Genomic DNA, 16735 nt, shown 5'->3' on the forward strand with positions numbered 1-16735 from the left:
ATCAAAGGAGTCTGGATCCTTCCTCTCCTGGACTGTAAACCAAAGCTGTGTGGCCTCGACTCACATGACTTGGGCTGGAGTCAGACTCGAGTCATTATTTTAATGACTACTGACTTGACTTGATACAATCTACAAAGACTTACGACTTGACTCGGACTTGAATGCCAATGACTTGCGACTTGAATCGACTTGCATCAGTTGACTTGATGATGACTTGAGCATATTTGATATTTTAGCACAGAAGCAGCACGACATGGACAAAAATCATAAATCATTCTTCGTTCTGGGTTTGATTTACTGCTAAATGCAGCAGCACTTTGCTTATAAACAGTTCAGTTGCACTTTCTGCTTGTTTGAGCAAATAAATGAAAATGTGACAAAATGTGACAAAATTAACCTGAACATTGTTCTTCCCTTTGTTCTTCCTGTTAACAACACTTGAAAAACCAAATTTTATTTTTCTCTGCCACATTTCCCTTCTGCTTTGTTGTGCAGTTCAAAAGGAAAAGGCTGCAAAAGCATTTTTAATCAGCCTGGTACTCTAATTATTGCATCCTCACATTTGACATTTCACTGTATCATATACATTACATCATAATTCTTATCTGTAACATATAGGTAACACTTTACACACACACACACACGCGCACACACACACACATATATATATATATATATATATATATATATATATATATATATATATATATATATATATATATATATATATATATATATATACATATATATATATATATATATATATATATATATATATACACATATATATATATATATATATATATATATACATATATATATATATATATATATATACATATATATATATATATATATATATATATACATATATATATATATATATATATACATATATATATATATATATATATATATATATATATATATATATATATATATATACATATATGCAATGGACTGGCTCTCTGTCCAGGGTGTACCCCGCCTGATTGCCCATTGACCGCTGGAGATAGACACCAGCCCCCCCCCACCCCCACCCCCACCCCCACCCCCCGCGCGATCCTACATGGAAGCAGGTTCAGATTATATATATATATATATATATATATATATATATATATATATATATATATATATATATATATATATATATATATACCTACAGGGTCATGTCTACATTTTATATATACAATATATACATTATATATATATTATATATAATTTATATATTATATATACATTATATATATAATATATACATTATATATATAATATATACAGTACATATATAGATAGATGATAGATAGATAGATAGATAGATAGATAGATAGATAGATAGATAGATAAACAATAATTTATTTTCATTCATTTATATATATATATATATATATATATATATATATATATATATATATATATATATATATATATCTCCTTATATCCTTAAAAAGGTATCAAAAGAAAACTGATAAAGACGTCAAACCAAACTCTTTATTCTCAGTGGGAAACATGAGAGTGTTCAGTGGACGGTATCAAACAACAGAGGATGCATGAGTGATGACAGCAGGCTTGGTAAAATACCTGATCAGCATTTCCAGAACGTTCTCTCCTTGAATCACCTGTTTGGCCAACCTCCACAGAAGTCAGTGTGGTTACATGAAACAATTCCAGCAGTTAAAATGAAAAATAGAGAAGGTGACATCAGCCACAGGTAGATTAGTGTTGTTTTGTTTTGTTTTGTTTGTCGTCCTGTGCTCCGGCAGCATCCCTGTGGCCTCTGACTCAGCTTTGTGTGAAGAAGAGAGTCCTGCCCTACTGTCCGTATTTTTATCCGTTGTTCCCCGCTGCAGTAAAGGGTTTGCTGTGCTGATGCTCATGGCACATTCAGCAGATATATGGCTTGAGTGCTGATGTTTTAACCTTGTAGAAAAGTCTCAGATGAACACATGAAATACTATTGGTGCTTCCTTTATCAAGCACTCCTTCAAAAAGTCAAACACAAAAGATGGATGGAGCGTGGACCAGTCTTTTGAAGTAAATAGTCCTGCCTTTGGGATGGCATTCCTCGAAACACTAGCAAGATTGTGCATTAGCTATCAGCCACTGAGGTACTTTAATTCAAGGACTGCAAAACCTACAGGGTCATGTCTACATTATTCTACCTGCATGCTATAAAACAGAGTCTATAACAGGTTTACTTTAAGTTGCTATCAGTCTCTACATTTTTAGTGCGTGCTATTTGTGTGTGTGTTTCATTTGTGACACCGTCCTCCCCCTCATTAAGCGTGAAATCAGCTCCAGCTGATTTTCTTTCCCCTGACCTCCTCAGGTAACGAGTGCTGGATGATTCACCGGAGCTGCAAATCAACCCCGCCTCCTTATCTGTCCCTCCGTCTGTCTCTCTGATGCGTTCACAGCAATCCAGGCTGTCAGATCTATCCTTTTTCTTTTTCTCCATCACTTTTTCTTCATTTTCCCCCACCCTTGGCCTTTATCTGCCACAGCCAGCTTCCCATCTTTTAAAAATCTCTCTTGAGCATCTTGTCCATCATCTTCTATCGATTAGCCTCCTTTATCTTTTGCTCTTTTTCTCCTGTGTCTGTCTGTTGTGTGTTTGTGTTCATGTGGAGTGTGTTTCTCTCCCTGTGTGTTTGCATTTGTGTGTGTCACAGTGCGCTGAGGTCATGGCAGGAGCGAGATTTCTGACGGAAGATCTTGCTCCCCCGGTGGCGGCTCATTTCCCTGTAGCGGCCTCGATCCCGGTCCCGGTCTCTGCCGTATGAGCGTGGCACCAAGCCAGCCAAGAAGCGCTTGGCACGGCTTGTTAGGCTCTCCCTGCGCCCTGACCCTGGATCACCGTCTGTCCAGCCCGGGCCCATGCAGTCCCCTCTGGCAGTCCGCACAGCCGCTTCCAGCAGCTCGTTGGTGCCGTGGTCCAAAGAGGCAGAGACTTCTAGGTAGAGACAGTCGAACATCATGGCGCTGGACTGGGCCTCTGGTGGGAAAAAGAGGAGAATAAACCTTTTTTTTTTTTTTGATGTTGCTCATTAAACCAGGCTCATGGTGGCAGCTGCAGACAGCAATTAGAGGCAGAGGTTTGATGATGAAAGCATCATGTAAATGAGCTGTGTGACGTGCATCACTGGCAGGTAATACCCCTGGATGTTCTCTGTTTGGGTGCCTCTTAAGCAGGGGTGTCAAATATGCGGCCCGCGGGCCGGATCTGGCCCACAAGCGGGTTAAATCCGGCCCGCGAGATGGTTGTGTAAACTTTATTTTCATACTTTACAATGTAGTTAAAATAAACGTATCTTTGTGAGCAAGTTTTCTCTGTAATGAGTATAAATAAAACAAAGCTGCGCTCAAGGCTCACACAAGAACTTGAATCACATCCTGAAGTTGGCCGCCACTCAGGATGTGACTTCTGATATTGATGTGCTGGTGAAAGCTAAAAGATGTAAAGTAAAATGAGTCAAATATACTTTAAGTGCTGCATAAAACTGATCTAGCCATGTGATCTGTAAGCTCTTTGAATCACTAAGGAATGTTTTTAGTTGTTGATTTTTTAATTTTTTTCAAATTTTCAAGTACACTTCAGGTGTTGTACTTGTACTACATTGTCCTCGGGCTCCAGCCTTGTTTTATATTGATTGTATTAAAACAAAGAAAACAATCTGAAGTATTTTTTTTTATTTACCGGTCCGGCCCACTTGGGACTAGATTTCCCTCAATGTGGCCCCTGAGCTAAAATGAGTTTGACACCCCTGCTCTTAAGCATTTGTCATCTATGACCAAGCTGTGACAAATTGAGTCCTGTTACAGAGAGGATGGGAAATTCTTTCTGTTTGCTGCTCATCTGAGAAATAGACGTTGCTACAAAGGCAGCGCTGTGTCTTCTGATAAGCCTCTGAGCATCAAAAAAAGATAAATATACTTTTGGATGGGTTTTCCACAGAAAAAAAGAGAACGATTAAACTGTAGACCTCAACAGATCCACTCTAATAGATCTACATATTTCAATATCACACATAGAGAACATGAGCAAATACAAAACACAAGGTGTTTCTCAATGCCAAGGAACCTCGCCTTGATGTCTTGGCCCCGCTCTGGTTGCCTAGGAGACACGTCACCGGGAGCCGCCAAGATATTTTCCAATGTTCATGTTCTATCGAGGCGTGTGTTCTCCGTTTGTTAGCCGTTTAGCTAGCTGAGCAAGGATACACTGGAGGTGTCTTGCAGGGTAGCCTTGGTCAAAAATTACCCAGAATACACCGCTGTGTTTTCAAAAGGATGGTGGATCAGAAGCCGGCAGCTACTTCGGGGACAATTTTTGAGTTTAAAAGTAAGACAACTAATTTAAAATGTTTTTTTTTTTAGATCCAAAGAAGTTATCTATGGTTGGTTAGGTGCTTAGTAGTTGCAGCTTCGTTGGCTAGCGGGAAGTAACTCGCTTATATTTTTTATTTAATAAACATATACACAATTTAAAAAGTAAAAGGCTCGTTATTAATTTATATTGAAACTAATACGAATAAAATATAACGTTATCTCCCGTGTCACGTGACGTTACGTGACGGCCGTGGTCACGTGATGCAATTCTGTTCCATTTAACTGTTTTCTTTGACCAAGGAAGGACAGTGGCCTTGCAAGCAAGGCGGCTGGCCTCACAAGACATCGCCTCGCAAGACCAGGCACCTTGACATTGAGAAACACCCACAGTTTTTCATGTTAGGATTTTTTTTATTAAAGGGGAAAAGTCTGGTCCTGTGTGAAAAAGTAACCATCCCCCTGATTGAAGCATGAATGATCTAACTAACTAACCCTAACCACGTTATTTGCAAAGCTGGATTCAATTTCACTAACCAGGTCTGACCTGTAGAGCTAAAAAAATGACTCGACAAAACCTGTTTGACAACAAGAAATCTCCTAAAAGATCTCAAAAAGCAACATACACGTGAAACACGAAAAACAAAAATATGGTGAAAATTGTAATTTGTCAGTAATTCAGCTTAAAATGTGAAACTAATATATGAGTCAGACTCATTACATGCAAAGCCACATATTTCAAGCTTCATTTTTAATAATTGGGATGGTTATATTTTACAGTTTATGAAAACTCCACATTCAACATCTCAGACAATTAGAATATTGTAAAAAGGTTAAATATTCTAGACTCAAAGTGTCACACAATAATCAGCTAATGAATCCAGAACACCTGCAAGGAGTTCCTGAGCATTTAGATGGTCTCTCAGTCTAAGCTGCATTACTGACATAAACGAACTTTTGCAGAAATGTTCACTTTTGTCTCATCAGTCCACTGGATATTTTCCAAAATGTGGCACTTTGTGTTCCCATTGATCATCAAAGGTGTTGGCCCTAGAACTCATGATCCAAATGAGGCCTGCAGTTTTTTAAATGTTCTTGTTTCATTTGTTCTATAGTTTACAGGAAAAACTGGAAAAACTAACACGCTATTTCAGAAGATCAACATCATACCAACAATCAGACATGGTGGTGGTAGGTCTGGGAAGCTTTGCTGCCTCAGGACCTGGACCACTTGCTGCAAGTGATAAAATCTGATCTCTTGCAGAAATACGTGTTCCATAGTACAAAAAACATTCCTATGTCACTTTTCTGTAAAGGAGGGTGGATCAAAATTCCTCCACAGAGATATTAGAGTCATGGCCACTTATCACAAACACTTGATTGCAATTGTTTCTTCCAAGAGTGTTACAGCCAGTCATTAAGTTTAGGAGTCAAAGGCGTTTCACAAAGGTTCAGGTTGGTTTGGATGATTTTGTCTCAATAAATGAAATCTTCTTTTGAAAACTGCCTATTTTATTCAGTCAGTTATTCTTTCATGGTCATGTGCTCAATAAAAATTTACCCAAAAAGGTCATATAAATGCCAAATATTACGGTTCACTTTTATTTAGCCAATACGTTTTTGTTTTATTTTGGTTTAAAAGGGCATGATTCGTTACTGCTGAATGCAAGTCAGCATCAGAAATGCATCTATGAAAGAACCCAGGCCGCTGAAAAAGCTGCAACACAATGGCTCTCACGTCACATCTTCAGCACCTGCTGAAACGCAGCCAGGATGGGCCGCAAAGGAGAAACACAATACGAGTCTGCACAGATCTAATCTTCATCTGAGCTGGAGCAATCTGCGCTGCATTCAGCCCGTAGCAGACACTGCACTCTGACACAAGTAGGGCTTCAGGAGTGCAGTAGAGGAGGACTATTAGTGTTTTTTCAATTGCTAAAACTCAAAAAGCAAAAATGAGGCACAATTTTCACAACCTCTACTTCTGTTCCCAATCGCTTGACTCAGTTTATCACTACTTAAGATTGCTTTATCATATTAGAACTCTGATTTTCCTCCTTTTCACTCTGATGTCAATTTCACATTACCTTGCTGTCAAAACACAGCACACAATTTTCAGGTTTACACACACTTCACACATAAATTCTCAAAGCTTCAATCAACAACACACAAATATTCAAATCTCTAAACTTTCGGGTCTGGCGAGCAATTTGCAATCAGGGACTGCAGCATAAAAGTAAGTTTCCACAAGGCTACCCAGGTGTATGAGTGGTTTCAGGGCCACCCACGGTTTTCCATTTTATACCTTCCACCTTATTCCCCCTTCCTCAATCCCACTGAGGAGTTTTTCTCAGCCTGGAGGTGGAAGGTGTACGAAAGGAATCCACAGAGCCAGGTCCCACTGCTTCAAGCCATGGAGGAGGCTTGTAGAGATGTGGCCTTTGAGGCCTGCCAGGGCTTCATGAGGCACTCGAGGCGGTGCTTCCAGCGCTGTTTGGACCAGGAGGACATCACCTGTGATGTTGATGAGGCCCTCTGGCCAGACACAGACCGGCGGCATGATGGCATTGTGTTCCATTTAGACAATTGTGTTTTCAGTTTTGCTCTTCAGTGTTCTTTCCATGCTTGGTAGTGTTCACCCAAAGGCTACTTGTGTTTAAGCAATGAATGGTATGTGTGTCATGTGAAAATGTGGCTGTGTTTACCAAATGAAAACATGTGTTCCATTTTGGGAACATGTTACGATGTGTGATGGCAGGATTTTGTTGCAAAGGGAAGCCACGGTTTAGAGATTTGTGTGTTATGTTTGAGGTTCTCTTTCTTAACATTCGTTTCGATGTCTCACTATGGGATACGCCCCTCCGCGGATTCCTCAGAAGCACTTATCTCAATACGCCAATCCTGATTGGCCAGTGACCGTGACGTACGCGTCCCCCTGCTACTATAAGTAGCAAGCGTCCCAACGTACGCACTATTCAATCACCTCTTCTCGCTTCGGTGGTCGCTTATCTCTGAGGTAAGTTAGCTCAACTGTTCACAGACGGAGCCTTCTAATATTCTCTCCGTCGCCGAACGTTAACTTACCGTCCTTCTGTCCTGACCTTCACCATAGGCTCGGGGCATAACGAGCAGCTTCACACTCCAGTGCATCTGTTCGTTCTATGCTAACACACCAGTTAGCCAACATGGAAGCCGCTCCTCCCACCAGAGGAGTCGACGGTGCAGGAGCTCGCCTCTGTACCTGTGGGAACAAAATCTCAAGCAAAGACCCGCACAGGGTCTGCTCGAGCTGCGTCGGGCTGGAACACGCCCAGCTGGCATTGGAAGTCCCCGGGTCATGTGAGAGCTGCGCTTGCTTCACCCTGAAGAGCCTTCGCCGGCGGCTAGCGCGCCAAGCTAGCCTGTCGGGGAAGGACCCTTGCCTGCCGGCCCCTGGGCCACCGCCTGGGGACGCCAGCGAACATGTCCTCCCGGAGCCGGAACCGTGTGCCGAACTCAGCTGGGGCTCACAGCTCGAACTGGCCGGTCCGAGCCACCCCGCCGAGGATGTGTTGGAGTTGGACTACGGAGACGACGAGGACACCTCGGAACTCCTCATTTCAGAGGAGGACGAGGAGGACGACGTCTTTCTCCCCATCGCTCAGGCCTCCATGCCTAGCTTTCCGTCCTCTCCCAGGGATGGAGCGGTTTCTCCGGCCGCCCACCTGGACATGCAGTCAGTCTGCCGACGCGCTGCGACCAGGCTCAACATCCCTTGGCCCACCGTGGTCACTGAGGCTGTCAGATCCCGCTACAAGGGAAAGAAGCTGCCTCAGGCCACGAGGGCGGCAAAGCCCCTCCTCCCCGCCTTCCCGGAGCTACTCCAAGAAGTGGGGTCCTCCTGGGACAAACACCCGTTCAGCTCCAGGTCTCCTGTTCAAAGAGCCTCCTCGCTGGACTTCGAAGGGATGGAGACGGCTGGCATGCTTCGCATGCCGCCGATGGAACCGCTGGTTGCAGCCCACCTGCACCCACGGCTCTCGGCGACTTCCTCCAGGCCTCCCGCTCTCCCTGCGAAGGCGGACCGCTTCCAGTCGGCGCTGAACGAGAGGGCGTACAAGGCTGCCGCCATCTCGGTCCGAGCTTTGAATGTCTCCTCCATGCTCTCGGCGTACCAAGCCGAGCTCTGTGAGGACATGAATACGAAGCCGGACCCGGAGGTGCGGGAGGAAATCACTGTACTGACCGACATCTGCCTGCGTGTGCAGCGCTGCGCGGTCCATGCTACGGCTAAAGCTATGGGCATGATGGTGCTTCAAGAACGTGCACGATGGCTGAACCTCACCAACCTCTCTGAGAGAGAGAAGGAGGACATTTTGGACATGCCAATCGTGCCTGAAGGCATTTTCGGCTCTGCCCTGGCGTCAATGCAGCAACGGTGTGCGGCTAAAAAGAAAGAGGATGAAGCCCTTCATCTCTGCCTTCCCCGTAAACCCTCACAGGCGCTGCCGGCTCGGCCGAACCTGCCTCAGGCAGCTGCCCGAGCCCAGCCTCAGTTCCGGATCCCAAAGCGCCCGAAGCCTCAAGCTGTCCAACCAGCTCCTTCGGGCTCAGAGCCTCGACCAGTTTGGCCTCAGGGATCCGGCAACCAAGCTGCTCCGTCACCGGGACAACCCACCAGACACGGCGGTCAGCAGGTGAGGAGGAAGAAGTGGGCAGCCTGTCGGAGTTCTTCCCTCCCGACGCTGCAGCTGGCGGTTCCCCGTTCGCCAGCTCCTCCTGTTGGATGTTGCCATGGTGCTTTCTCCCCCCCCTCACGGAACCCCTCCGGCAGAGTTCCCGAGCGGTCCAGGGTGGGGCCAGGACGTGCAGCCGGCGGTGCCGGCTCAAAGCACACGTCACAAGCACTCACATTGTTTTTCACAAACATGTCACGCTCAAGGAGCATTAAAAGGTTCGCTGTCGCATCCAGACAAGATGTCAAGGGCGCAGCAAAAATCAATATAAATGTCACCCATGAGCGGTTCCAGGCGGGGGCGGCGCCACGGGTCGTCCCCGTAAGCCTGGGCCGTCAAAGCACAAAGCCCCCGCGCATGCGCAGTGGCTGCCACGAGCACCGCTGCCCCACAACCTCTGGAGGGAGCTGGTGCTCCGTGTGTCACGGCTGTGTCACCGCTCTCCACTCACAGGGAGGAATGGACAGCGGTTTCTGCTTCACGTTGGGTGCTGAGAACAATTTCGAGGGGTTACAGGCTCCAATTCGCTTCTGTTCCTCCTCGATTCTCCGGCGTAGTGTTCTCCCACGCCCAGGGGTCGTCAGCTCACATCCTTCAGGGAGAAATCTCCTCCCTGCTGGAGAAGGGAGCGATATGCATTGTGCCTCCCGATCGGTCTCAGAGCGGTTTCTACTCCAGGTACTTCCTGGTCCCGAAGCGGGGAGGGACCGGGATTCGCCCGATCCTGGATCTGAGGGCCCTGAACCGATGCCTCAGAAAGTACAGATTCAAAATGCTCACGCTCTCATCCCTTTTGCGTCTGATTCACCAGAGCAACTGGCTCACCTCAATCGACCTGAGGGACGCATACTTTCATGTTCCCGTGTACCCTCCACACAGGACATTTCTGAGGTTTGCCTTTCAGGGAGTGTGTTACGAATACACCGTGCTCCCATTCGGCCTCTCGCTGAGCCCGAGGGTGTTTGTCAGGTGTACGGAGGCGGCGATCGCCCCTCTGAGAGGGAGGGGCATTCGGCTGGCCACGTATTTAGACGACTGGCTCCTGCTGGCACGGTCCAGAGAGGAGACAGCGTCAAACACGCTGGTTGTGATCCCTCCCTTGTGTGGTCTGGGTTTCAGAATAAACTGGCAGAAAAGCGCTTTCCTCCCCTCCCAGAAAATAACCTTTCTAGGTCTGAATCTGGACTCAGGGGCGTTCACGGCCCGTCTCTCGGCACCGCGCGTGAACGCGCTCTCGTTCTGCCTGGCGCGCTTCCGCCTACACAGTTCGGTGCGGTTTGCGTTATGCCTCAGGCTTTTGGGTCTCATGGCGTCGGCTATTTCAGTGGTACCACTCGGCCGTCTACACATGAGAGATTCTCAACGCTGGGTGGCTTCTCTGGGTCTCTCTCCAGTACGCCACAGAGCGCGCAGGGTGACGGTCTCTGCAGCGTGCGTCACGGCGCTCCGCTGTTGGCGTCACCCCTCCCTCTTGGCACAGAGGGTGCCTTTGGGGTTGGTTCTCGTGAGGAAAGTGGTCACGACAGATGCGAGCCTGTCAGGTTGGGGGGGGCTCCTGGAGGGTCGCTCTGTCAGGGGTGTGTGGAGCAGAGAGCTCTGGGGGACACACATAAATTATCTGGAACTCCTCGCGGTCTTTCTGGCCCTGAGGCGCTTCCTGCCTTTTCTCTCCGGCCATCATGTCCTAGTGAGAACAGACAACACCTTGACTGTGGCTTATATAAACCACCAGGGGGGGCTGCGCTCCGTGCGGTTACACACGCTGGCACGCAGACTGATCCTATGGTGCAGCAGGCATCTCCTCTCAATCAGAGCCACCCATGTCCCGGGTGTTCTGAATCGGGGGGCGTATCTGTTGTCCAGAGGGACACCCCTGTACGGGGATTGGAGCCTGCATCTAGCAGTGTTGGAACAGATTTGGATCCGGTTCGGCACAGCCGTAGTGGATCTTTTTGCCTCCAAGGAGAATGCTCACTGTCCTCTGCGCGACCGAGACGCTCCACTCGGCGTGGACGCGCTGGCGCACGACTGGCCACGGGGACTGCTTTACGCTTTTCCCCCAGTGGCCCTGATACCACCCACCTTGCTGAGGGTACGAACCCAGCTCCACACTCTCATTCTGGTGGCCCCATACTGGCCAGCTATGCATTGGGTGGCGGACATTTTCCAGCTCCTGGAGGGCCAACCTTGGAAACTTCCGCTTCGCAGGGACCTGGTGTCCCAAGCGGGAGGCTCGATCTTCCACCTTCATCCAGAACGGCTGGCCCTGTGGGCCTGGCCCCTGAGGGGTGCGGGCTAGTGTCAGCAGAGCTGCCCCAGGCGGTCATTCGAACCATTCAGAATGCTAGGGCCCCCTCCACTAGGTCCCTATATGACTGTAAATGGAGGGTGTTTGAAGCCTGGTGTCAGGGCAGGGAGGTCTCACCCTTCCAATGCCCGGTGAACGTCATTCTGTCTTTCCTGCAAGACTTGTTGGATGGGAAGAAGGCTTTCTCCACCATTAAAGTGTACCTAGCAGCCATTTCCTCCCGACACTTGGGTTTTGGGAAGAAACTGGCAGGTCAACACCCCCTGGTGTGTAGCTTCATGAGGGGCGCGCGCAGGCTTCTCCCTGTGTCCCGACCCCTGGTGCCCTCATGGGATCTGTCCTTGGTGCTGTCGGCCCTCTCCGGGCCTCCATTTGAGCCTATGGACGGCCTGGACCTTAAGATCCTGTCTCTTAAGGTGGTGCTACTCCTGGCTTTGGTATCTGCAAAGCGAGTTAGTGACTTACAGGCTCTCTCTGTGCACCCATCCTGCACCCAGTTTGCACCCGGTGACATGAAGATGTCCTTGAAGCCCAACCCTGCCTTTGTGCCTAAGGTGGTGGGCTCCTTTTCTCCTATTATTCTCACAGCTTTCTACCCGCCACCCTTCTCCTCTCCTGAGGAGGAGCGGTGGCACAAGCTGTGTCCGATTCGCGCGCTCAAGGAGTATGTGAATCGGACGGAGAACCTTCGCAGGGGGGACCAGCTTTTTGTGTCATGGGGTGGGCCTCGTAAGGGGAAACCCGTCACAAAGCAGAGGCTTTCCCACTGGATTGTGGAGGCTATTTCTATGGCTTACTCCTGTCAGGGCATTCAGGCTCCTGTTGGGCTCAGGGCCCATTCTACTAGGGGCCTGTCTGCTTCTTGGGCCCTTTTTCGGGGGCTGTCAATCCAGGAGATTTGTGCTGCAGCAAGTTGGGCTTCTCCACTTGCATTTGCACGCTTCTATAAGCTTGATGTTTCGGTCCCTGCAATGACTCACACGATTCTGAGTGTGGGGTCTTTGGCGGGCCAAGACGTATCCCTGTAGGTTGGTGATCGCTGGATAAGCTGTCTGGCAATACGGGAGTCTCCATATCCCATAGTGAGACATCGAAACGAATGTTAAGAAAGAGAACTTTAGGTTACTGTCGTAACCCCGGTTCTCTGAGTAACATGAGTGAGATGTCTCACCAGACAACCCTTCTTGCTGGGCGAAGCGAGAAGAGGTGTTTATCTTGAATAGTGCGTACGTTGGGACGCTTGCTACTTATAGTAGCAGGGGGACGCGTACGTCACGGTCACTGGCCAATCAGGATTGGCGTATTGAGATAAGTGCTTCTGAGGAATCCGCGGAGGGGCGTATCCCATAGTGAGACATCTCACTCATGTTACTCAGAGAACCGGGGTTACGACAGTAACCTAAAGTTTTGTGTGTGCAGTTTTGAAAGAAACGTACAGTTTTGAAAAACACGTTTTAGCAATCGAAAAACACCGCAAAGAAAAGTGGGGCAAAAGAAAAGTTCACAAGAACATTCACAAAAAGCCTTTAGGGATTAGAGATCTACAGACAGAGGAAGTATGTATCGTAGAGCTTTTGGGGAGAGATAAGATGAGACATGGCGGAGGTTCAGGCAACCTGCGGGGCTAGAAACACAGCCTGGTTCGTTAAGTATAAATGAGTTGAAAGAAAGAGGAGATGAGAAGCATCCTGAGGAACGTTAAAGAAAAACGTGTTACCTGGAAAACCTGTTTGGAGCTTAGATGTAGAACATCAAAAATAAGCTTCTAAACCAGAGGTTTGATGGCTTATTAGCTTCTGACCCAAATCAGCAAAAACTTAAAAAACCCAAATTACTGGCTGATCAATATGGGGATCTTTTGTGACGTCAATGTTTATGTTCTTGCATTGCATCATGGGATTGTGTGAAAATAAACCGTGTATTTTGACTATAATTTGATTGTTTAGCATGTTTGGAGGAGGATTTTACGACGCAGATGGATCATACTTGCTGTGTGGTTGAATGTTCAGTCCATGGGAGGCTAGATAAAAAGTTTGATTGGCATTTCCTTTGTAAAGGACCGTAAAATATGAGAGATGATTGTAGGTGACCCGGACTGTCCGAAGAAAGTCTGTATTCCTGCAGCAGCGGAGTGTTGGTGAGGCTCATTTAGTTTATAGTAAGTCTTTGTCAATAAGTATTTGTTAATTAGAGAAGATCGTTGTATAAACATTCATCTTTGTGTATTAAAAACCCACCTTTACATTCTGATGGAGATGTCAATAATAATAATAATAATAATAAGAAGAAGAAGAAGAAGAATAAGAAGTAGAAGAAAAAGAAGAAGAAGAAGAAGAAGAAGAAGAAGAAGAAATAAGAACACTGATTAATGAAAACGTACCGGATTTGCAGTCACAGTGAGGATTTATCCATTTTTTTGGCCAATAATACTGTAATTCTGCTCGTTAAGACCGCGTCTTTCTGTTGTGCAGAAGAGATTGATCCACCTTCTTTGAAACTAAATTATCGTAGGCTTCCAGACTTTTGGAAGCCTTTACTTTCTCATGAGTGAAGGGTCCAGGGCTTTCTGTTCAATAGGAATAAATGTCTCCCCAGCAGATTTGTAAAAAAAAAAAAAAAAAAAAAAACAGCGGTGATGATTTTTTCGTCATCCCAGATCTCTTACGATCTTTGAATAACTTGAATTTTGTCTTCAATGCAGATTTTCTCTCTAAACCTCCTCCTGTCTGTAGACGTAAAAGTGTTTATATATTTGGGATTTTGCCCGCAAACTCTTGAAAATGTACGTTGCGTATTGATTGCAGGCCATACTGTGTGTTCTTGCAAACCAGCCACTCGCCCATGCGCACAACGATGAAAAAAGATGTCAGCTAAGATCCTTCTATACCAGCATTGCTTACGGTTAAATAAATAAATGGCTACAGTTACAGTGAGCTGAGGAGAGGAGGTGTGCAGCAGGCTTCCAGCCTCCACTACATCACCCTAAGCAAAAATCAAAGCAGAAATACGTCCAAATAACATCTGTCTGTGTCAGGATTTACTGGAACCACAAGAGAATACACAAAGACCCCAAAACAGGTAATGAGCTAGTGTTAGGCTGACTTTCAGCTAACTCTTCTGCATGAAAAAGCTTCGGAAAAAGACGAACGAGGAGATTGTTAAAGCCTCTGGAGCCAAGTGTGAGGAACAAGATGTTCTGATTTAAGAAATAATTAAAGAAACATTTGGTTATGAGATTTTCTGAAAAAAGACAAAAAGTATCACATATAAATGAGAAATCTTGAATTGTGAACACTAAATGAAAACAGCTCTTATTATTCACAACATTTATATTTGTGTACATTGTTTAATGTCATCATATAAATATCGTCTGTACGTTCATTCTGTGTATTTTGTCAACTTGCATTGTTTGGTTCTTTTAAAACGCAGAAAAAAAAAGAGTTATTTACTCTGCAGTACTCGCTGTGCCTTCTCTCCTCCGCCTCGCGCCTCTGTCCCCCTTGGGGGGGGGACCCGGGAGGGACAGGGCCCCCTCGCCTCTGGGGCGACTGTCATCCAAGGCGGACTGTTTTCGGTCGCGCCATCTGGGCGGGGTTTGAGTGCAACCCTGCATTTCCCCCTAAGGTTCGACGAGGTACAGGGTCAGCAAGAGCCCCCTTTCCTGCGTCTGAACCTCCACAACCTCATCATTCACCATCCAAAGTATTTGTTCATTCCCTGGTGGCATACCAGAAGGGGACCCCCTCACGTACAAAGGGTCGGCGGTGATGTCGGCTAAGCCAAACAAGGTAAATAACATCTCATTTTTATTCTGTTTTAAAACAAGCAATGCAAGTTATCACATAGATTATCTATATGTGTCTTCATGACCTTTTGTCACAGTGCTATGCATAAACCTACATGTGTGCAGCAGCTCAAACAAATGCTTCCTGTTTTGGATCAGAGAGGTGACTGAGTGTGTTGTTGACAGTATCTCCGCTAAAAGCAGCTTTCTGTGCCTGGTCAAATAAACCAGGACGATAAGGAGAACCGACAGATACAGATCATCCTGCTACAAACGAGCCTCACTTTCAGCTCCAATAGCTTCATTTTCCCAGCTGCACTTTGGGTTTGACGCCACTAAAGCTAAAACCACTAGGAGCGTTTTTCATGATTAAAACCTTTTATTAAAATTCATGCCGACGGAGCCACGAGGTCATTTGCAGATAATTTGTGTTTATCCTCTAAATCCAGTAAAATCACTCACAATGGGATAAAACAACACAGTAAAGAACACACAGAGACACACTCTCCACTAAACCCAATATGCATGTTTGGTCTGTGGGAGGAAACCAGTAACCAGACAAAAACCCGTGAATGTTTGGGAAGATGGACATTTTGACAGTAGCTTATTGTTTTAGTGCAGGCTTCTTGTGTGCAGGTACAACAGATTTGTTCATGCGGCTGCGCGCATCCTGCCAGTTTGTTGTTTCTGGGAAAAAGGGGGAGCTAAGGAGAAGATGGGAAAGATTGTGAGAGGTTCTTTACTTTGTATAAATGTAATTATGTGCGTCTGTTGCGGGAAAAATCATAAAGTTGTATGTAGGCTTTTGTTTTTGGCCTATTTCTGTGACCTGCTCATGAATTAACACTTCAAACCCATATTCCTTATACGCCTTCGGATGATTTAATAATATGAAAGGCAGAACATTCTATCTCCTATTGTGTGCGTCATAGTTCAGTGAAACATTTCCATAACATGAGGGAGATGCTAACTCATTGATGTTAAGCAACAACAATGCCACCATGCAGCCCTGAGTCATACAAATAGTAAAGATCCTTGGCCAATTATTGTGCATCCTTTGTCCATTTATGCTGTTACCATCCTAACTTGGTGACTTATGACTGCCAGTGGCGTCTGAAAGCTAACTTTAAAATTTCATGCCATGCTAACACCATGCAGTTGTGATGGAGACACTAGCTAGGTTAATCTTTCTTTAATGTCCTCAACGGCCAAGCCGTGCTGTCATAGCAACTGCCATACCTCATTGATCTACAGAAAAAACCACTACAAGCTCAGTACAGAGGTCTTCCCAAGCTCAAAACCATTAACAAGCTGTAGCACATAATAAAGTTTCTGCATTCCTAATAAATATCTGAAAACTTTTCTCCATCATCCTGCAAAGCGCACCCAGGTTTTAGTTGTTATTTACGACATTTAAAGGTATTTCATGTGTGAATATGGACTTGTTCATAATTAAATGATATGACATAAAAACTGTCACAGAATTTTCTGACATAAATTAGCTGTTTACATTAGTTTGAACACAAATATATTTTATTTACAACCGTTGTAACAACAACATTTTCAAATCCTGATTAGTTATGAGTTTAATTTAATGCA

The 16735-nt window shown here is 45.7% G+C and overlaps 1 protein-coding gene across 2 annotated transcripts in view; it reads right to left on the bottom strand.

Annotated features, from left to right (window-relative positions):
• Nucleotides 1-1480: 1480 nt before the first annotated feature.
• rem2 (RAS (RAD and GEM)-like GTP binding 2) overlaps nucleotides 1481-16735 on the bottom strand; it is a 71890-nt gene continuing 56635 nt past the window's right edge. For both annotated transcript variants that reach the window (XM_054733771.2, XM_015957355.3), the window contains one exon: nucleotides 1481-2998. In XM_054733771.2, the coding sequence (XP_054589746.1) occupies nucleotides 2670-2998 (329 nt within the window). In that variant the 3' untranslated portion in view covers nucleotides 1481-2669. The remainder of the gene's footprint in view (nucleotides 2999-16735) is intronic.

Source organism: Nothobranchius furzeri, chromosome 11, assembly GCF_043380555.1.
Source record: "Nothobranchius furzeri strain GRZ-AD chromosome 11, NfurGRZ-RIMD1, whole genome shotgun sequence".
Taxonomy (NCBI): domain Eukaryota; kingdom Metazoa; phylum Chordata; class Actinopteri; order Cyprinodontiformes; family Nothobranchiidae; genus Nothobranchius; species Nothobranchius furzeri.